Raw genomic sequence first — 24,062 nt, forward strand, 5'->3', positions numbered from 1 at the left:
GGTAGCATTCTGCTCATTATTGTTGCCACCAGTTTTTAAAACATTAAAACTATTAAAATAGCAGGTAATACTAAATGACACTATCTTACAGAGTGAACTCTGAGAAACATTATTTGCATATATTTGTAGCTATTGCTCAAGACAAAAAAAAGTGGTCAATAAATTTTGGAAAAAAAAGAATTTAATTTTTTTAAGTTTATCTTATAAAAGTTTAAGTTACCCAGGCCCAGAGTTCAAGGCCCACGACCAACAAAAAAAAAACAAAACAAAACAAAACAAAAAAAACAAAAAAAAACTATATAGAAAAGTTTAAGTTAGCATATAGACCATTTTTGGGAGGGCTGGTCCTGGGCCTTGAACTCAGGGCCTGCGTTCTGTCCCTGAGCCTCTCTTGCTCAAGGCCAGCTCTCTACCACTTGAGCCACAGAGCCACTTCCAGCTTTTTCTGCTTATGTGGTACTGAGGAATCAAACCCAGGGCTTTGTGCATGCTAGGCAAGCACTCTACCACTGTAAGCCACATTCCCAGCCCCACATGTAGAAGTTTGAGCACACCTGTATTGTAACAAGTACAAGCATGATAACCAAGGAGAAGAACACTGGGTTTTTTCCTCCTTTTTCAACATTTGGAACATCCCACATGTCCTAGTCATGTGAGCATATACTGTTACATCAGCTATTCACTAAAACACTTTCACACCTAAAGTTATTTTACTTGACAATGTCATTTTAAGAAAGTCACTTTTAATGAAAGTCATATCTGTCTCTTAGCCAACATCCTCTAGATACTTCTGAGAGTACTCCTCTGAGAGAGGATTTACCAAGTCTTAAACAAGTACAGGCCTGCGTAAAACAAACACATTTATTCACTATCAGTATAAGTTCATAAGCTAAACTTCAAATAAGCAGTTCAATAGCCAAAGAGGATGACTTTCAGAGCTCTTAATGGTAGCTTTAAATGACTCCGCAATCTAGTCAGTCCAGTTAAGTATGTATGGGGCAGCAGGACTGAAGGTCAGAATGGTAGAAAATAGTCATATTCAGCATCATTTCCACTTCATCAGAAGTAGTTAATGAAGAGGGCTATTAATCTGTAACAATGGGCTGTCCTTTAGATCGATAAAAAAAAAAACTTATGCTTTTGATTCAGGAGAGTAGACTGAGCAGAAATGTGTACATTCACTTGTCTCCCAAGACACTTTTAAAAAGAAGGACAAAAGCAATAAACTGATCAAGGTGAAGGGAATTGAAGGAAGGGCTTTATGGAATGTGAGAAAGGATAGAAGCCTATTAATGGTTAAAAAGAGTTCAAAGAAGCCATTCCTAGAAAGAAATGCAGGAAAGAAACCCAGTTGGACTGACATTTTGGGTAGGCTCAGTCAGCCAGCACAGGAAGAGACCAGGAAAAAAAAAAAGAACAGAACTTAGAGGGTTCCTCCAAATCTGTCTCCAAAGCATTCAGTCATGGTCTGTCTGCCCAATTTTAATGTTTTAGGACTACTAGGACACAGTATTTTAGTCACTATCACACCAGGTATTTAATTTGGAAAATCACAGTCCCTGTTCTGTTCCTAATAATTAACACCACAAAAGATTAGAATTATACAAAAAAACCCCTCAGGCATAATAAGGATTTGGACAAAGGTAAGGAAAGATCAAGAGCATAAAATAATGAAAACCTAGAGGATACAGAGAAGAAAAGAAAAGTGGAGATTCAGCTTTATGATCAACACGTAACTTTTTTTTTTTTTTTGTCGGTCACGGGGCCTGAACACTCAGCCTGGGTGCTGTCCAGCTCTTCAGCTCAAGGCTAGCATCCTACCACTTGAACCACAGCACCATTTGGCTTTTTCTGCTTATGTGGTATTGAGGAATCTAACCCAGGGCCTCATGCATGCAAGGCAAGCACTCTACCACTGAGCCACCTTCCCAGCCCCCAACATCTAACATTTATTAAGAACATACAATTTGCCAGCCAGTACAAATAGAACTCACTCAATTCTCACACAAATCCTTTGTAATGTGGTAGTGTAATAATACTATTACTATTCCCACTTTTTAGGTAAGAAAACAAAATTTTACTTCTATTCTCTGAGGGTTTTTTCTTTTTGGTCAAGTCTAAGAATTAAATCCACACAAAGATCGGTGACAGAAGCATATAGATTTATTTAAAGTAAGTTATAATCTAGCACAAGAATCTTTATAAGGAAATGACCCAAAGAATGAAGCCCATATACCTAAACTGAATGGAGTGGTAGATTGAGAAGTAGAGGAAAGGCAAGGGACGTAAGCTCAGATCATTAGCTGGGTTGTTAGTGAGCAATTGGAGAAGGGTTAGTTTAACAAGTTTGTACAGATTATCTCACCATTTCCTATTCTTGGTGATGAGAGAGAGAACTTTCCTTCTGGTAAGGAGAAGACATCTTTCACATAGGGATTTCATGTCCTATATTTAAGAGGATAAAAAAGGAGCTCAGAATGTTTTTCTTGTCTTCACTGTGCTGTTATTAACTCAGCTATTAACTCGATATATCGATATATGAGAGTAGCATTTTGGGAGTGCATGTACTGAAACTTCAAAAGAAAGCACTGAGTTTAAACAACTTGCTTAAGGTTACACAGTAGATAGAATGTTGAGTATCTGAACTCAGATAGCTTAACTCTAGTGTTTGAACTCTGTACAGCCTCTCAGAGAAGAGGAAAGTCCCCCAGAATAAAAGACACTGGGAAGGGTTATCAAGTGCTCCTAAGCTGGAAGGAAAAGAGATGGACACTTACATATATATCAGTATGAGATGTGAAGGCACAATCATGAAAAGAAGATTCTAAGATTTTCCATAAAGAGAAATAGAAATTGCACAATTTAAGGAATAGCATTAGGTATGAAATCAAGCAACTCTTTCACAAGGCTATATTGAGTTAATATGTTCAAAGTTCATAGGGGAAATAATTTCTAACCTACAGAAGAGGATTTATTTTCTACTAGAACCACTTCTTTTTTTCTGTGACAGGACAAGGGTTTGAACTCAGAGCCTTATACTCTGCAGGCAAGTGTTCTAACACTTGAGCCACGCCCTAAGCCCAAGAAGCACATTTTTTCAAGTGGCCCTGGCAATCCACCAAGAGGAAATGAAGCCCTGGCACATCATTTTGCCCTTAAGTGAACAAAATTCATATAATTATATATTGTGGAATTCTCTTTAGTGGTTTCACCTGAAGGCTAGACACTATAGAAAATTTAAGTATGATTACTGACATTGTTGGCATAGATGTCAATTAGTCTAGCCACTGTGAGAATCAGTTTCAAGTGTCCCAAAATTAAAAAAAAAACATCAACTAAAAATAGAACTAACATATGATCCTGCTAGACCACTCTGGGTATAACCTGAAAGCAATCAGCATATAATAAAAAAAATCTGTGTAGCCATGTTAATTGCAGTACTATTCAAAATATCCAAATCATACAATCAGTATAGGTACCCATCATCAACAGATGAATGCATAAAGAAAATATGGTATATATACCCAATGGACTATTAGTAAACCACAAAGAAAAACAAACCTATCATTTGTAGGAAAATGGATAGAACTGGAGATAATCATTTTAAGCAAATTACACCAGCCTCAAAATGACAAATAACCTCATGTTTTCTTCTATGCAGAACCTAGATTGAAAAAGGAGGACACAAAAGTACAATGGGAACTATGGAGAGGGCTCACTAAGAGGAGGGAGGAGATAAAAGGGATGGGGTATATATGATCAATGTACATAGTATATAAGTATGAAAATACCCTAGTGAACCCCATTATTTCATACAAATAATAACAATCCAGGTCCTGGTTGATCACAACTGTAGTCCTAGCTATTCAGGAGCCTGAGAACCATCTTGAGCAAGAAAGTCAGTGAGACTCTTATCTCCAATTAACCAGCAAAAAGAAGTGGAGGGTGCTGGTGGCTCACACCTGTAATCCTAGTTACTCAGGAGTCTGAGATCTGAGCATCACAGTTTCAAGACAGACCAGGCAGACAAATCCAAGAGACTCTTTTTTCTAATTAACCATCAATAAGCCGGAAGTAGAGCTATGGCTCAAATGGTAGAGTGCCAGCCTTGATTGAAAAAGCTAAGGGAGAACCTGATGCCCCATGTTCAAGCCCCATTACCAGCACATGAGCACGCACATGCTCACACACACACACATGCATGCACACACACACACACATGCACACACACGCGCACACACAGTGGAGGAATGGCTCAAGTGGTAGAGCACCAACCAGCCTTAAGTGAAAAAACTAAGGGAGAGCATGTCGGCCTGTGTTCCAGCCCCAGTACAGGCACAAAGAAAAGACAGAGGAACGTAAGATGTGTGTTAACAGCCTTATTAAGAAAAGTAACTATATAGCGGATGGAAGATGACAAAGAAAAAAGGAGAAGGGATGCTGATACCCTTAGTTAACATGAATAATCAAGGGATACTATTCAATGTGCACAAAACAAAGAATAAACGTTTATGAAAGTCAGAAGAACCAGTTAAAAACACATATCTCTAACCCTATCCTTTGCATTGAGATTCAAGCTCACATAAACAACCACCTACTAAACATCTCTTCTTGAATAGATGATCACCTTTTCAGGTTCCCCATGGTGACAAGGGTTCACTTCCCCCTCAAACCTAGGCCACACAGGGATTCCTTCATCTCAAGTGATATCATTTTCATTCCCCAGGTACTCAGATTTGATCATCTAGAGGTCATTCTAAAACTCTCCCTTTCCCTATTCTTGGATATTACATCCACCAGCATGACATCTCTTTCTCCATCTTTATTGTAATTCGTTAAGCTACTACTCCCTGCTGCCTTCTTCCTCCTCTTCCTCCTCCATGATGCATTTCCATTGCATCATCAGAAGGACTTTTTTAAATATTTTGGGGGAGTCAGGTTCTCCTTTTGTTGTCTGGGCTGGTCTCAAACTTACTGTACTCTTCCCTTAGCCTCCCAAATCACTTCAATTACATGTACGTGCCACTGTGCCCAGCCTAGAAGCATGCTTTTAAAACACCAGTGATATCCCTTTCCTCCTTTTGGTATTCCAATTATTTCTCATTGTGCATAGAATAAATCTCAAATGTCCCATCAAGACCTACACAGTCCTGTTTAGTCTGCTATGTCTATCTACTATATCTTGTATTGCTCACGATATAGAGGTTCAGACATGGCCATAAAACCCAGACTAAAGAGGTAGAAAAGCTTTCTGAAGGTCAGGCTTGTTTCCACACAAATTTATGTCTGTATACTTGTTATTGAATTTATATAACTTAATTACATATTCTTGCAAATTAAAGTTAATTACTTTGTAAAGACTCGTTAAAAGGCTAGTCACTAAGTAGAAAACACTCCTTTGGAATGGCAAATAATTATAAGAGAGGAAGTGGAATGATTTTTTTTAATCTTGAAGGATTCTGTGTTCATTTTGTTTCAAATGTCTTTTTACATTTCATTCTGGGTTAAAGAAACAAAACATGGAAAGGATGCATTAGAGGCGTGGTTTTTACAAGACAGTGGAATCTGATCTGTGGACACGTGCAGAAAGGTTGGGCTGAAAACCTAGTAAATGAGTTGGTTAAAATGAAGAATCTAAATATGGTACATGAGTTTTACTTTAACTTTTTGACTCATCATGCAGTCCTTCCCACATAAGGAGCAGTCCCTGATCTACACGAAGGGGTCTGGAAGGCAAGACTAGACTTGGTTTTCAGTTGATCAGGAAGGTCTAGCAATTTAATAAGGGATTTCTCTGGTATCGGGGGAAATCTATGAGTCTGTTATGTTGAACTAGTCAGTTTTGGCAGAGAGAAATCCTCCAAATTCCTGCCTGGGGTGAAAACAGATCATCAGAGTCTCTTAAGGAAGAGGTACTGGAGAGTTCATCCCAGTAATCCTCTGCCACCACCGTTGCTGGTGGTCCCACCCCTGGGTGTCCAATGTCTCTGATCCCTGGGGGTTGCTGGAATGCTATAGGATGAATTGGCTTGATTTTCCCTCACTCTCACCCCCATAAACCCTTACTTCCAGTTTCCTGAGGTCTACTCAAATCCACAGTCACTTATCTATCTAGCTTCCAGCCTACAAGTTTGTTAGTATCTTTGCTTTCATGTAGGCTTCTCTCTCTCTCTCTCTCTCTCTCTCTCTCTCTCTCTCTCTCTCTCTCTCTCTCTCTCTCTCTTCTAGTCCTTCCTAGTTTCTTTACTATTGTTGTACTAGAGCTTTGGGAAGTATGATGGTAAATACACATGCTTAACTGGAACTCAAAGTAACTCTATCACCTTTACCACTCTCCTTGGAATTTAGTGTTGATTCAACACTCTGAATTTTTGGATTCTGGGTCCATGACTTAACTTTCAGTTTATGAAATGGAACTACTAATAATTACACTGAAAGATTATCATGAGAACCAAATGAAAGCACATATGCATATCACAGTGTTTAGCTCGTAGTAGACAATAAATGATAACTATTCTTATTAATATTACAACATGCTAAGTGTTGAGCTGAATTTAGATTTAGACACTTGGCATGCTCACTCAGATTTTCTGTGTCTATCTCTCTGTCTCTGTGTGTATGTTTGTCTCTCTGTATCTTTCTTTGTCTCTGTCTCATCTTCTCTGGTAGTTTTCTTCCCTTTTATTAGTCTTTCTCTTACTAAGTTTATTATTATATTCTAAGGCCTAGGATATAACAATAAATGCCCAAACTCAATAAATATTTTTGAATGTATTGGATAACTGAATGGAAATTACATATTACTCAACCAGTCATTTAAAATCAGAATGTAAGTTCAACCAGCATACAAAAAAAGCCCAAAGACCTGCAATGAATTCTTATTTTAGATAGTGTTTAAAGACATTGAACTGATTGTTAATGTAACGTTTTATTTGCCAGATTTTTACATATGCTTATAAACAGAAAAATATGCATGTCAACATGTGCTAATCCCAATTAAGAGTCACCTCATAATCATTCTGCCCCATCATCCCACTACATTACGCCCAGCCATTGGCATTTCAGCAATGTTATCTTGTACTGACAATGAAAGTACTTTTTGTGTCTTCTTGCCACACACTTTCCGGGCTGCCCTCCAGGAGGTTAGCAAATGGCTCTATTCACCATAGCACAGTTCCTACAAGAAGTCTTCACACTTGGTTTTATAGAATAAAACTTTATAAGCTGGAAAAGCTGATGTAATTGATGAATGGTGGTATTTCATCTTCAAATAAAACTGGCTGCTGATCAACTTCTTGATATTTTAGCATTCTTTTGAATTGCAAATTGAGATATAGTGGTAAGATTCGTTTTCTAAAATAGTTTTTAACTTATGTTGCTTCTTTTGTATTGAAGTATGTAATGTAACAAGGATTTCTTGCTATTATTACATTTCTCTCTTTTGCTGTGTTCTGAAGACCTGTAGTATTTTTATGGTTTTTAATGTAAGATCAAAATAAATACTATTGCAAAGAGTAGAATTTCTATAGAACAAATAATACTGGTGAGTTTTTTTTCAGCCACAACCAGAAAATTAAGAAAATTTCTCAAAGTGAATCTGCTAGGATCTCACCAATACAAGGAACAAATTGTGTGTTTGAATCCTGGCTTTGTTGAGAAAATGTAGATGGCTAGATACAAACTCATTTAGCAAATTATTTTAATTAGATCAAATTTCTAAGAAACACATAGATTAGAAATATTCTGCATGAAATTTGCCTTATTTTGTAGATCTTAATAATGCTTCTCTAGTTAGTTAGAACAACTTGAATTTTTAAGTAATTACCAAGAACTTGATTGTCACCCTTGGTGTTTTCATACCTAGTTATTTACTATTGAGAGAGGATTTGTTTTGTTTATTGACAGTATCAGGGTCTAAACTGAAAGTCTCAAACTTGCTAGGCAGACACTCCACTGTTTTAGCTACATCTCTAGCTCTTTTTGCTCTGTTTATTTGGAGAAGGGGAGGCCTCTCCTCTGTGTAGTCCCACGTGGTAGCTGGATTTCTTCTTTGGCAGCCCAGGACTCTTTAGAATTCAAAAGAGCTAAAGATGTAAGTCTTTTTTAAAAGTTTATGCTTGGAAAGTCAATGGAGAGGATAAGGGAGGGAAAAAGGATTGAGTGAGCCTGGTGAGACATTGCATGCATATTGGGACGTGTGAAAATGAAATCCCTTTGTACAACTAACTGATGCTAATAAAAAATGCGGGGAAAAATAAATTTCACACCTGACAAATTAACTACTTAAAAAGAAAACATATTTGATATTACCAAGCATTAAAGAAATGCCAGCTATCACCACCATGAGATTACTAAACAATATCAGAAAGTTTAAAAACAAAAACAAAACTATTGCTAACACCAAATGCTGGTGAAGATACTGAGAAAATGGATAACTAGTTGACTATTAATGGGAACATAAGGTGCAGTCATAGTAGAAAGTAGCCTGTCTTTTATAAAAGAGGGGCTGGGAAGGTGGCTCAGTGGTAGAGTGTGTGCCTCATATGAGGTCCTGGGTTCAATTCCTCAGTACCACATAAGCAGAAAAAGCTAGAAGTAACACTGTGGCTCAAGCCTTGAGCTGAATTGTTCTGGGTCAGTGCCCAGGCCCAGAGTTCAAGTCCCATGACCGACCAAAAATAAATAAATAAAACTAAACATGCATTTACCATGCTATATAGCAACTATACTCTTTTTTTTTTTTTTTTAATGGTCCGGTCGTGTGACCTGAACTCTGGGCCTGGGCGCTGTCCCTCAGCTCTTCAGCTCAAGGCTAGTGCTTTACCACTTGAGCCACAGCGCCACTTCCTGCTTTTTTTTTTCTGCTTATGTGGTGCTGAGGAATCATGCATGCAAGGCAAGCACTGTACCACTGAGCTACCTTCCCAGCCTGCAACTACTCTTATACATTTATAGCCCCAAAGTAAAACAGAAGGTTAATCACAAGACCATTTCTGCCCCCTGTGAGAAATTCTTACTATGTAGCCCAGGTTTGCCTTGCCAAAACTTTGGATGCCCCTACCTTCAGCCTCCTAACTGCTAACAGCAGGAGTAAACCACCAGGTTCAGCTATCCCATTTTTATTGATAGTGTTGGTTTGAGTTTATATAGATATACTTTTTCTATATTTTGTCTTTTTAGGAAACGAAAACTTTTCTATTTTCCTTCATATATATCAAGTACTCTCGACTATTTCTAGTCCTATTTATTTGAATTTTTTTCTCAAAAAACAGTAGATCTGTTTTATGGGGAAATCCTTTTACAAACTTGGCTTTATACTTAAATAGAGCTTGGTTGGATATTAAAATTCTAGGCTTAGAGTTCATTTTTAAAAAATATTTAAAATATTATTATTTATTTATCTTGTACCTGATGATGTTTTAGGGGATATTTGACTATCTTTTCTTTCTCCTTTATAAATAACCTATTCTTCTTTTTGAAAGTATTCATAATTTTTCCTTAGTTTCAAATCATCTTCAACCATTTCACTAAGTCTTCATATTACTGCACTAGAACCTCGGGGCAGCGTGGGGGGGTGTGTCTCACACTTTGGGGTAGGTTATCACATGCATGTTTCCTTCTCCCTTGTATGTTTTCCCCAGTATGGAAAGAGTTTGCTAACTTTGACAATTGACCTTGACAATTTGACTTTAGGTTATTTTACTCTTTTTTCCCCCAAGGAGAAAGAATGGTAAATCCTTTATATTTATTATGTAGATATGAGTAAGTAACCTTGATCTAAAGAATTTCAATTTGTTGGGCTGCAGATGTACCTTAGTGGTTAACTATTTGCCTAATAGGTGTATTCAAGGCCTGTTTAGTACAGGAATGTTTGTCATTTGTGGGTAGTGTTTATAAAGTGATTCTATTTTCACTGATAAATCTAACTATTGTCCTCATTTGACAAAAATCTATTTTGTTGTCCTTAGTTCCACTTGTCTGTGAGGATTTAAGAGAACTTCAAAACAATTTTAGAGAACGCATCTCTTTTATACACCAATACGATTCCAGGAGAACTCCCAATGAGCCCAACAGGGGCAAGGTAAGATATTATTTAGAAGAAATGATGTAATACGTTAGAATAGACTAGATTATTGATAGAACTTTAAACCTTTTCAACTCACAATCCTTCTTCAAAGTTTATTTAAATGAATGAAAATAGTTGCTAAGTATGTAAGACAGAATCTCTGCCATATACCATAGTAAAAACCAAGGGATGCTGTCATAATTTGGAATCACATTTTGGGAATTTGGCTTACTTCAATTATTGAAATCAAAAGCAAGCAATTTCGGGGCTGGGAAGATGGCTCAGTGGTAGAGCGCTTGCCTTGCATGCATGAGGCCCTGGGTTCAATTCCTCAGCACCACATAAGCAAAAACAAAAAAGCCGGAAGTGGTGCTGTGGCTCAAGTGGTAGAACACTAGCCTTGAGCTGAAGAGCTGAGGGACAGTGCCCAGGCCCAGAGTTCAGGCCCCATGACCGGACCCCCCAAAAAAAAAAAAGCAAGCAATTTCATGAACTTTTTAATATTCTCAGTATATGTGTGTATATATATATATATATATATGTATATATATATATATACATATATATATATATATATATATACACATATAAAGGGCATGGAAGGTATATAAGGTATAAGGCCAAATAGATATCTGATCATCGATCGTTGGGATTTTCTTGCTTTTGTATTTCATTTTAATTCAAATTGGAACTAAAATTTAGGATTAAATCATAAATGTCTAAAACTATGAATTGTAGTTTTTTATTATGTCCATAGCAATCTATGCAGCCAGAAATAAAATTTGATCTCTATAGTCTTATATAATCAATGATAGAAAAGTTGAGGAGTTGAGATGTTCCTTTGACTTTCTGCTTTTTTCCTTCCTGTTCATTTTCTGCTTTGCCCTATTTTATAATTTGTTTACAAGGCTTATGAATAATTATCCTGGTGGGTGTCTTTAGTTTTGGACTAGGCTGACAGCCAACCTAGAGGCAGAAAAGTAAGTGCCTGCAGTACCCGGATGTGAGCTAACCCACACACTCAGCTGCATCTTCCAGCAATTTTGTGTTCCCCTAGTTAATGTCAACTTTGTTTTTCTTTCCAGAGACATGGAGCTTTTGTGCAGACAGAGTTGAAGCCAAGGAGTGGGCCATAGCTCTGAAGGGAACAGAGGTATTACTGAGTACTTTGGGGTCATGTTCATCAAAATGGTCCAAAACAACAAAGAAAGGCAATTCAGCAGGAAGCAGAATGACCTCAGCAGGTCTCTGCAGACAGAATTCCCAAGAGCTATGAAAGACTTGAAAACTCACTTATCAGAAGCAGACAGCAGACAGCGACAGCCAAGACATTCCCCCAGAAGCCGGAGCGAAGGGAGAAGATGGAAGGCATCCTTCCAACAACTGCTGGACAGACATGCTTGTCTCATCATGCCCAAGCCCCCCAACCCACCAATGAAAGTCAGGGTAAGTAAGAATAAGTTATCTTTTACAGATAAAAACAAAATGTAGAGAAATTTCATAATCACACAGGTCCTGATGCCTGCCTATTTTGTTTTTATTCAGTAATCAGAACATATAATTTACATAGGAGAAAGAGATAAAAGACAAAATATACTCAAATTTTGAGAATGGTCTCCAATGAGCGATGCATTATAAATCGTTGTTTCTGTCATATTCTTTATAAGCAAAATAACTTCATTTTATGCAAAAATGAATGTTATTCGAACTAAGCAACTCAAGGAATCGATGGGAAGGAAGGAATGAAAGGGAAAGAGGAAACAGCTTACACTAAGCAAAAGGAAAGAAATGTACATATCACCGGATGTGGAAGAAATAATTGTCAAAGTTCATAGAATTCACAGACATTATAGACTATAATAATGACAATTGCCTTATGAAAATTAAAATGTGTTTGTGACTTTAACTAAGTATCACTATCCTATAATATTGTGCAATTTGTGAAATTTATGTAATCACTTAATCTCAATAAAAATTATTTTAAAAATTAAAAAAAAAAGAATGTTATTGAATAGCATAAAATTCTTACAAAGTAGAGACCTTAGTTATAGCTCTGGAATCAAAACAGGTTGGAATGATGACTTCGATAAGTCACCATAAGAACCTGTTAGACTCTGGTTCTGTTGTCTGGATCATTAGGAGAATAGCAACTTTATAAGAGTATTGATTACCCATAAATGGCCAATGTAATCATATTGTCATTATTACTATAACTAAAATTTCAATTTGAGGATACATTTTTCTTCTTATGCTAAAACTTAGAACTCCTTTAGATACAATTAAGAGCCAGACACCAGTGACTCACGCCTGTAATCCTACCTAATCAGGAAGCTGAGATCTGAGGATCACAGTTCAACGACAGTCTAGGCAGAAAAGTCTGTGAGATTCTATCTCCAGTTAACCACTTGTCCCGCCCTCACTCCCACCAAAAATAAAAACAAAAACCAGAAGTGGAGATCTGGCTCAAGTGAAAGAGTAACAGTGTTGAGTGAAAAGGCTATGGGTGGGCTCCAAGGCTCTGCGCTCAAGCCCTAGTACTGGCAAAGAAAAACAAGTTTTCCCCCTCATTCGAAAATGTTGAAGTGCTCAATATAATTAAAAGTGTGAAAAGCTGAAAATATTTCTGTCAAAGCAAAATACACACATGCTTCATTAAAGACACATGAGTATTTGGGACATGAAAATATTTCCTGAATTGTTTCCTGTTTTACTGAGATAATTTGTAACACTAATTCAACATTGTTTTTTGGATGAATTTGAAAAAGGTGGGGTTTTTTTGTATTACTTTTCTTGTTATTTCCATCCCTTCCTTTTCTTCCTCTTTCTTTTTGGAACAGCTATGAGTTGTTCTAATATGATTAGTTTGAGGTATCCCGATCTATCCAGTATAGCGTATGTTCGATAGCATACGTTCCTCTTCTGTAAAGGAATTTCCAAATTCCCATGGGAATCTATGAGTTCCTCACTATTATCTGCAGTATTGATAAGACTCTAGGCATATGGTTATCCTTTAATCCTCCCCCCATATAATAAAGTTTAATAGAAAGAATGAGTAAAAAAAAAAGAGAAAAGAATGGGTGCTATTAGCATATATTTGTGTTGGAGATTTCTAGTTCTTACAGCATGACAGATGAAGGCTAATAATGAGATCTTTACATTACAAGAACTTTGAAATGCTGAATGAAATGAAACACACAACACATATGCAAACTCCTAAAGCAGTAAACTTCAGTGTTCCAAAATAGGAACATGCTTGTTTCTGTAGCTATATAAATCTTGAAGATACCTTGAGAATACATGCAGGACTATCTTTTTGTTTCAGTCACCTCATTATCGTAGTACATATCAATGGACTATTATATGTTTGGAACAAAGAATGCATGGTAGGGAGAAAAGAAGGGAACGGTTATTTTAAACAGCTATGGAAAAGGTCCCAAAGTCTAGGGACTTAAAATTTTAATCCATATTGAACAAAAATGTAACATTTATGGTCTCCAAAGAAGAGATATAGAATTGAAACCTGCATAAGTCTAGAACTCTCAAATGGCTGACTTATCTATACAAGGCAGACTCCATTCCACTCATAACAAGGAAGACAAAGTTTAGCTTTGCCTGAGCTGTAAATAGTAAGCTGTCTGTGATAAACAAAAACCCTGAGCTTGTGCCACATTCCAGTATGAAATATGAATTTACATTTAGGACTTTGCACAGTACACCAATTAACATAAAGTTCTTTCTAGTGACACCGTTTAGCTATCTGAGAAAGCGTACCCACTTCTCCACCACAGAGAAATATTTCTGTGATCCACAGGGGAAAAAAATCTGCTGAAGCTAAGGCCAAAATCAAAAATTATAAAACAAGCAAAGAAGTAAAGCAAATGAAACATGAGTCTACAGTTCAAAGAATGATTAAAACTTCAAAACTGGGAGTCTTTAACTCCCATTTCCTGTATGAGAACCAGGAAATATTTCTCTGTTTCTCTCTATTTTAACCCTTTTATAGTAAAATCCCCACTAACATCTTTAAAAAAAAACCAAGCTTCAGAACTGGAGATGATAGGATTTAAACACTTTTAATTTGAAGATCCATGTGTATGGGTGCACATGTATGTATGTGCAACTATGTATATTATATGCTTGCACATATGCATTATGTATAGAGTCGCCTCCTATGTGCTAAGTATGTGCTCCGTCACTGAGCCTAGGCTCCAACTATTCTTACCTTCTATTCAAGGACATTTAAAAAATATTGCTTTTGTTATTTCCACCTCCATCCTTTTCCTCCTCTTTCTTTTTGGAACAGCTACTAACTGAAGGTTAGAACACTTAGAACTATCTTCTAGAACTCAACTTGTTTCTCCTCATTCTTACTGCATTTACCACTAAGTAATGCAAGAATTCCCTTTACTCTTTCTGCTAATTTGCTTATTAGAGTGTCTAGTGTTTACAGGGCTACCTATTTAAACTTAAATAATTATTAAGCCTACTATTTTCTTAATTCTCAATGTCTACATGCTGCCTCAATGCTCTTCCTCTGAAATGGATGATAGCCCCTCGACTCTTGGAACGTCACAGTTTATTCCTTAATTCCCTTAGCTTTTGTTTGTTCGTACTATACTTTTTTTCCTCAAATGCTTGTGGTTCTTAGTTGAACTGCTCCTAGATCATGAGATTCCCAGACTATCATCAGTATAATCGGTTTCTGTTTACTACCGCCTGAGGATGCTCAGACAGGATCTGAGGATGAGCTAACCGATGGCCTCTTCCATTCTCCTGGGGTCAATGGCTACTTTGGTATTGCCCTGCCTTTTTTGCTCCACTCTAGGATTCAATGCAGGAAATATCTGCCTATTGTTTAGTACAAGCAGGAGAACAAGGAGGGAGGATTGATTTTCTGTTCCATGTGCAAGTGTTTCATTTTCTAAACTGATATCTACCCATAGTTGATCCGTCCTTCCTGACATCCCCTGACTCAAAGCTTGCAGATCTCCCCAGCACGCCTCTCTACTCGCATGTTGGGCTTTGTTTTGTTCATCTAAACATTGACTCTCTGGTAATATACTTGCAGAATTTCTTTAAAATATCCTTTTAAAATCAGAATTTTCTCTGGTAATATGCTTACAGAATTTCTTTCAAATGTCCTTCTTAATCATAATTTTCCCTATTTCATAACTACTTTTAAATAGATGTATGTTTATCTGTCTGTATATGTGCTTAAGGGGGCAACAGCAGCAGATGTACATGATCATTCTGACATCTTGAGTCAATCTTTAGACTTCTTTTCAATAAATTAGCACTTTAACCATTAGTAAGTAACATATTCTCTGCTATTGGCCTCATGGTTGGCTGATATACCTCACTGAGAATGAACACAGTCTTTTCTGTTCTAGAGAATGTAATTCAGTGAGAAGTATTTCAGAAAGTCCAGGGAGTGACCTACTGTGTCATAGACTAGATTGTTCCTCAACTTTTTTTTGTTTGTTTGTTTTTGTTTGTTTTTCAAGTCTGAGGATATCTTCTCTGCATTCAAAGGTTTTATGGTTCTTCACAACATAGTAATTGAACTTTTCGGAGCTTTTTTCTTAGAAAATACATAACAAAAATACAGTGATGATTTCCAGGTTACATTCTCTGTTTTCTTTTAAGTGTGAAGGAGTGTTTCTCCAAATGAATTCCATTGTCTATTAAAGTCATAACTGTCAGTAAAAATAAAATGCTTTTTACCTCACAAGAATTCTTGTTTCCACATAATTTCCTCATCACACATTTTCATAGATTTAGTTTTTTTAATTAACAAGAAGCAAACCCAAAATCATAGTTCTTCATACAATTTAATATTTCAAAATTAATGTTTAATGATTTTAACCTCTACTGTTGCATTCATTAAAAAACATAAATTTGTATGTTTTAATTGTTGAAGTATTTTCAAATCGATAAACTTGTTTTATCTTTACAATAATGTTATAAAACCAGGAAAATAATATCCTAAGTTTACAGTTAATAACCAATAAGAGAACATAAGTAGTTTCTCCAACTGTATATAACATGTAACAAAGCTAGAATAAAGTTCTCAAGTCTCAGTTCACTAATTCCTAAAGTTTACCGTGCAGGACAATGCTGGCTTATTACAAGTGAAAAATAAGGACAGTATAAAAAGTATCAAAGCAAATAATGTCAAAACTTTGGGACCCTAATTTTACTCTCTTTTGGGACTTAAAATATTCTGTGGGACTTTTTTTTGTTTTTTGGGTCCGGTTGTGGGGCCTGAACTCCGGGCCTGGGCACTGTCCCTCAGCTCTTCAACTCAAGGCTAGAGCTCTACCACTTGAGCCACAGTGCCACTTCTGGCTTTTTTCATTTTGCTTATGTGGTGCTGAGGAATTGAACCCAAGGCCTTCTGCATGCAAGGCAAGTGCTCTACCACTGAGCCATCTTCCCAGCCCCTCTGTGGGACTTCCTTTCACTCCAATAGACTAAATTGATGTTAGAGGAATCCAGTGTTCTAATACACATGAATGCTGAATAAAATATAACAAAAAAACCACTTGAGATATACAACTAAGCACTAAAACGAAATTAAAATCCCCAAGTGTCAGAAATTGAGAGAATATGAAAAGACTAATTAGCAAAAGTGAGGCTAAATAAACAACTGAAGAACTAGAATCAGATGGACTTAGGGACTCGTTTTAATACCTAAGTTGGAATGGGAATGAAGGCCCCATGTGTAGTCAAGTGGGAAAGGACAGGAAGCCAGGATCCTCTTAAGACTCTTTAAGCTATGGAAAGAATTTAGGACCGTCTCTCTGCTGGCCTAAGAATTAGAAGAGGAAGGTGACTGGTTGCTACCTAGATGAACTGCCTACTGAGCTGTAAGCAGGGGTGTGGTCCAAGAATGCTTTCATGAGTGGTGCCAGGTATATGGTTTGCATCTTGAACTACTCCAAAGAGTCATGTATTGAAGACTTTGGACCCTTTCTGATAGCACTATTGGGTGCTGGTAGAACTTTTAGGAGGAGGAGCCTAAAGAAAGAAATGTAGGTTATTGGAAGAGCGCCCTTCAAGGAGACATTGGGACCACAGACAGCCCCTTCCTCTGACGTGGCTTCAGGTCACCAGTGAACAGTCTCATTCTCTGCATTGTGATGTTCTACCCTGGGAAGACTCAAAGGCAGCAGAGTCAGGTAACCACAGACTGAAACTCCAAGACTCTCAAGATAACTCAAGATAACTCTTCCCTCTTTTTAAGAGGATTTTTTTCAGAACAGAAAATTAACACAACAAGAAACACAAACAAATGAACACAGAAAAATTCATCTGCAGTAGAGAAACTTAATGGATCCTAGAGGAGACAAACCACTAGGTTTGATCCACTAAGAGATTTTTTTAAGGGCAAAACTTTAAGAAGCAAGAATAAAACTTCCAGAGAATGGAGTTAGCAGACTTCATACCTTAAGAATTATAGACAAAGGGGGGACCAAGATGGCGACGGGGCAGTAGGGAAACGTCACAGCTCTCTCCAACCAAAAAGAGAGTTCGAGTTCCAACGCTTAATCTCCCCAAGAGACCGACAACAACAAAAAGACGAACACTCAGAGAAAAACCAGAGGCGGAGAACAACAAAAAAAGAAAGAGAGGAAAAGAAGAATTTCAGAACAGAGAAAAGCAAAAACACCCTCCCCCAACCTTTACTGGCAGTGCGACAAGCCGCCGGCCAGCCGGCCCGGCGGGGACTGCGGGAGCCCCAGAGTCACAGCAGAGACACAGGGGGCCGCTTTCAGACCATCAGGTACTGGTTTGCAGAACAGCGGATGGCCAGGAACAGAGAAACCTACCAGCCGGGAGTCTCCACGAGGATCCCACCCCCACCCCTCACTCTCCACCCGAGCAGAGAGGCTCCATCCCGCCAAAGCCGCTCGGCACCAGCAGGGACCTGTCGGCAGACCACCCGCCCGCCCAATCGCGATTGCAACGACCCGGCGGGGCGCTCTGGCCCCAGAGGTACCGCGAAGAAGCTGCCTGAGCGTGGACACTTTTGACCCGACAGCTTCGACAGAGGCAGAGACAAAAAAGAATCACACAGAGCCACCACCGCCCAACCCAGCCCGGATTGCAACAACAACTGACGACCTACACCACACAGAAACAACCAGCTCCAGGGTGAGTACCCCACAGGGGAAGTGTATCCCTCAAGGGAGACGAGAGCTGGAGGGAATCCCCAGACCCTGACCTAGACTCCCTACCCCAACACCCGGACCACAGGACCCACTAAAACTGGGAACTGTTTGAGAGCTCCACCAGCCCGTGGAGCACACTCAGCTGGCCAGGCTAGACCAAGAGCACCCCTGGAAGGGAGCTTAAATGCCCAAGCCAGGAACAGCGCCCCTGGGCCAAGACTACCAACAGTAGAAGAAATTTGAACTGTGTCCCCCAGGCTGTATAACCTAGGTGGTATACACATCAGCACAAGCCTAACAAGCGCACTCCAGGCTGGGGCCGGAACCAGGCCCGGGGATCCGGCGCCTGAACAACACAACCAACTCCTCCCAATTGAAGTAAAAAGCTGAGCATACGCCTCAACAGGGGGGAGAAAACCAGGAAACAACACTCCCCGGGAAGCACGCCTGTGACAACAAAAGACCTGGAGGCCCAGGACAAGAGAAGCCCAAACCCCACCAAAACTCCACCCATATACCCTAGACTGGGAATTGGGCAACACAGGCTGCCAGCACCTGATAGTAAGCAGGAGCTCAGACTGTTAAGGCGGCTCAGCAATAGAGTGATAGTCTTGGATGTATGAGGCCCTGGATCTTATTCCTCAGCATCACAAAAGCAAAAAGGGTCAGAAGTGGTGCTGGGGCTCAAATGGTAGGGTGCCAGCCTTGAGCTGAAAAGCTGAGGGACAGCACCCAAACCTAGAGTTCAAGCCCACAACCAGCCCAAAACAAACAAACAAAAACACATCAGGAGCCCATAGCAGACTCCAGTATTTGGGAGAGTGCATCCAGAGCATCTGTTCTTCACAAGAGCACCCGTAGGAGCAAACACAAGCAGTCTAGGCTGCTCAACCCTTCCAAAGGCGGGAACTGCCAGCAATCTACAGCAGAGAGCTGAGAATCCTAAGTAAGTCAGAATAGCAGCTGGAAATAGGCTCCCAACAGAACCCAGATCAGGCACAGACTCTCTCTACCAATACAGAATCAGCAACCAAGCAAAGACAGACACACCAAAACAAAATTGAAGAGCAGTCTCCTGAACCTCCATGCAAAAATCACAGAGAAAATCACAAGGTTTACCACCACCAACAACAGCAAGCTCACCTCAAAAGCCAGAGCCATGCAGGGGAGAGCCCCAGTGGGAGCAAAGCAGGAATGGAAGACAAAAGCTACATCCAAGGGTTGCTGGAGGCAATGACTCAAGAAATAAAGCGAGAAATTGATCAGAAATTGAAAGAGCACAAGGATGAACTATCCAAAGAGATACAGGGTATCAAACAAGAGATGCATGCAAAAATAGAAGCTGCACAAACCTCAGTAAGAAGTGAGATAAACGCCAAATTAGAGGTAATGCATACCTCATTGAGAGGTGAGATCAGTACTCTGAGAACCAACATTGAATCCATAAAGGGATCCATTTCCTCCATGCAAACCACAATAGAAGCCACTGTCAACAGAGTGAATGAAATGGAAGGTAGAGTGTCAGATACAGAAGACAGAATACACCAACTGGACCAAAAAGTGACAGATATGGAAAAATCACTCAAATTAAACCAAAGGGATATTCAAGAGCAAGCAGATAATGCTAAAAAATTTAACCTTCTCATAATTGGAGTGGATGAAGGTGAGGAATTCCAGAGCAAGGGAATGCAACACCTATTTAACAATATAATCAATGAAAATTTTCCCCACCTCAAAAACGACCATCTTAACTACATCACAAAAGCTTATCGAACACCCAACAAGCAAGACCCCAGGAGAAACACTTCTAGACACATTATAGTAAAAATGATAGATCTGAATAATAAGGAAACAATCCTGCATGCAGCAAAAATGAAGAAGGAGCTATACTACAACAGGAAAAAAATAAGAATCACTGCAGATCTCTCCACACAAACAATGAATGCAAGAAAAGCCTGGGAAAGCACCATACGAGCCCTGAGAGCCAATAACTGCCAACTGCCAACCCAGACTGATATACCCGGCAAAGCTAGCATTCACATTCGATGGAGAACTGAAAACTTTTAATAGCAAAGAAAAACTAAATGAATACATAAACATTAAGCCAGCATTACAAAGAATTCTAAGAGGGGGGACACAACCTGAAGAAAGCAACCAGGAACTGGGGCCTGCCCCAAACAGGCATTACTCAAAGTCTAACTGAGCAAGCACAGGAGGAAAGGAAAGAAGAAAAACTTAGGAAAACGGAATGGCAGGGACAACAATGCATCTCTCTATACTTTCTCTTAATATAAATGGGCTGAATTCGCCAATTAAAAGAAAACGAACTGAGGACTGGATAAGAAAACAAGACCCATCCATCTGTTGCCTTCAGGAGACCCACCTCTCAGCCAAACATACAAACAAACTCAGAGTGAAGGGGTGGAAAAGGATCTACCAATCAAACGCCCCCAGTAAGAAAGCAGGTGTAGCTATCCTGGTATCTGACAAAATAAACTTTTCATTAAAATCAGTACAGAAAGACAAGGACGGACACTACATATTAATAAAGGGAACAATCCAAGAGGAGGATATAACCATCATCAACTTATATGCCCCAAATATTGGTGCACCCAGATATGTCAAACAAATGCTCTCAAACTTACAGAATAAAATAGATCCCAATACGATAATACTAGGAGACTTTAACACACCACTCTCACCAAAGGACAGGTCTACCAACCAGAGGATTGGCAAAGAAGCTACCGAATTAAGAGAGGCCATACTTCAAGCGGAACTAACTGACATCTACCGAGTATTTCACCCTAAAACAACACAGTACACATTCTTCTCAGTAGCTCACGGAACTTTCTCCAAAATAGACCATATCATAGTTCATGCAAGGAACTTAAGCAAATACAAAGGGATCGACATAATCCCCTGTATCCTATCTGACCACAGTGGAATCAAGCTAGCTCTCAATAACAAAGCATACAGCAGAAATTTCTCTAATACATGGAAATTGAACAGCACACTCCTTAACAATGCCTGGATAACAGAAGAGATCAGAGAAGAAATAAAGCATTTCCTACAACTCAATGAAAATGAAAACACCTCACAAAGAAACTTGTGGGACACAGCAAAAGCAGTCCTGAGGGGCAAATTTATTGCCCTCAGTGCCCACATCAAGAGAATGGAGACAGACCAAGTAAATAATCTCATGTTGCAATTAAAACAGCTAGAAAAACAAGAAAAAATGGGACCTAAAGTTACTAGACGAAGCCAGATAACCAAATTAAAAGCAGAGATTAACCAATTAGAAAATCAGAAAACCATAACCAAAATAAACCAAACAAAAAGCTGGTTCTTTGAAAAAATAAACAAAATTGATGGCCCATTGGCTAGATTAATTAAAAAAAGAAGAGAGGAAACCCATATTAATAGGATTAGGGATGCCACGGGAAACATCACAACACGTACCCAAGATATCCAAACAATTCTAACAGACTACTTTCAAAAGCTATACTCTCTAAAGGAAGAAAATCGGGCAGAAATGGATGCATTTTTAGAGAAATACAAGTTGCCCAAACTGAGCAAAGAAGAAGTTAACCAATTAAATAAGCCAATATCCTATAATGAGATACAGGAAGCTATCAAAAGTCTTCCAACAAAAAAAGCCCAGGACCAGATGGATTCACAGCAGAATTCTATAAGACCTTTAAACAAGAACTAATACCCATACTTCTCAAGCTCTTCAGAGAAACAGAGAAGGAGGGAGCTATCCCAAACTCATTCTACGAAGCCAATATCACACTCATCCCCAAACCAGACAAAGACCCAACCAAAAAGGAGAATTACAGGCCAATCTCCTTGATGAACACAGATGCAAAGATCCTTAACAAGATTCTAGCTAACAGAATCCAGAAACACATAAAAAAAATAATTCACTATGACCAGGTAGGCTTCATCCCAGAGACACAGGGATGGTTTAACATACGTAAGTCAATAAATGTAATCCAACATATCAACAGAGCCAAGGTCAAGAATCACATGATTATCGCCACAGATGCAGAAAAGGCCTTTGACAAAATTCAACATTCATTCATGCTAAAAGCTCTGGAGAAAATAGGAATAGAAGGAACATTTCTAAAAACAATAAAAGCCATTTATGACAGACCAATAGCCAATATTATACTTAATGGGGAAAAGCTACAACCAATTCTCCTAAAATCAGGAACAAGGCAAGGATGCCCACTGTCTCCACTCCTCTTCAATATGGTCCTAGAACCCTTAGCCAGGGCAATAAGGCAAGAAAAAGACATTAAAGAGATCCGCATAGGGAAAGAAGAAGTTAAACTATCCCTTTTTGCAGACGACATGATACTATACCTCCACGATCCCAAAAACTCCATCCCCAAACTCTTAGAAATCATAAATCACTTCGGCAAAATAGCAGGATACAAAATAAACCCACAAAAATCAGTTGCCTTCCTATACACTGATAATGTACAGGAAGAGAGGGAAATAAAGGGAGCAACCCCATTCACAATAACCTCCCGAAAAATAAAATATTTAGGAATTAACCTAACCAAAGATATAAAAGAACTATTTAATGGGAACTATAAAAAGTTAAAGAAAGAAATTGCAGAAGACACTAGGAAATGGAAAGACCTCCCATGCTCCTGGATAGGCCGACTTAATATAGTAAAGATGGTAATACTTCCAAAACTAATATACAAATTCAACGCAATTCCTATTAAAATCCCAATGACGTACATCACTGAAATACAGAAAACAGTCCAAAAATTCATATGGAACAACAAAAGACTTAGAATAGCCAAAACAATTCTAGGGGATAAAGACAATATGGGAGGGCTATCCATGCCGAACTTCAAACTCTACTACAGAGCTATAATAACAAAGACAGCATGGTACTGGCACAAAATAGACCCGAAGACCAATGGAACAGAATAGAAGATCCAGAAATAAATCCACAGGCCTACAGCCAGCTGATATTCGACAAAGGAGCCAAAGACATACAATGGAAGAAACACAGCCTCTTCAACCGCTGGTGCTGGGAAAACTGGGCAGCCACATGCAGAAAACTAAAAGTGGACACCAGCCTATCACCATGCACCAACATCAACTCAAAATGGATTAAAGACCTTAATATTAAACCTGAATCTCTGAAACTACTGCAGGACAGAGTAGGAGAGACACTTGAACTAATAGGCACAGGAAGGAACTTCCTGAACAGAGTCCCAGGGTCACAACAAGTTGGAGAGAGACTCGACAAATGGGACTACCTTAAAATAAAAAGCTTCTGCACAGATAAAGCTATCGCTACCAAGCTAGAAAGACAACCAACTAATTGGGAAAAAATATTTACCAGCAATATATCAGACAAGGGGTTAACATCCTGTATATACAGGGAACTCAAGAAACTAATCCCTCCCAAACCTAACAAACCAATTACTAAATGGGCAAGGGAACTAAAGAGGGACTTCTCAAATGAAGAAATAAAAATGGCAAAGAAACACATGAGGAAATGTTCATCATCCCTGGTGGTGAAGGAAATGCAAATAAAGACAACCCTGAGATACCACCTTACCCCAGTCAGAATGTCCCACATCCACAAATCAGCCAACGACAAATGCTGGAGGGGATGTGGAGAACGAGGAACGCTATTACACTGCTGGTGGGAATGTACACTCATACAACCACTTTGGAAAGCAGTCTGGAGGGTCCTTAGAAAGCTAAAGATTGACCTCCCTTACGACCCAGTCATACCACTTCTAGGCATCTACCCTGAACAACAGGAACCAATATACAAGGACACGTGC

The 24,062-nt window shown here is 38.8% G+C and overlaps 1 protein-coding gene across 1 annotated transcript in view; it reads left to right on the forward strand.

The window, feature by feature from the left end:
• The window catches only part of Cimip6 (ciliary microtubule inner protein 6), a 55,153-nt gene that overhangs the window by 11,929 nt on the left and 19,162 nt on the right, over positions 1–24,062 (forward strand). Inside the window, 4 exon segments of the mRNA XM_070025618.1 lie at positions 9,969–10,081; positions 11,152–11,197; positions 11,200–11,339; positions 11,342–11,512. Coding sequence (XP_069881719.1) covers positions 9,969–10,081; positions 11,152–11,197; positions 11,200–11,339; positions 11,342–11,512 — 470 coding nt within the window.

Source organism: Dipodomys merriami, unplaced genomic scaffold (assembly GCF_024711535.1).
Source record: "Dipodomys merriami isolate MVZ:Mamm:240054 unplaced genomic scaffold, mDipMer1.0.p SCAF_17, whole genome shotgun sequence".
NCBI classification, from domain to species: domain Eukaryota; kingdom Metazoa; phylum Chordata; class Mammalia; order Rodentia; family Heteromyidae; genus Dipodomys; species Dipodomys merriami.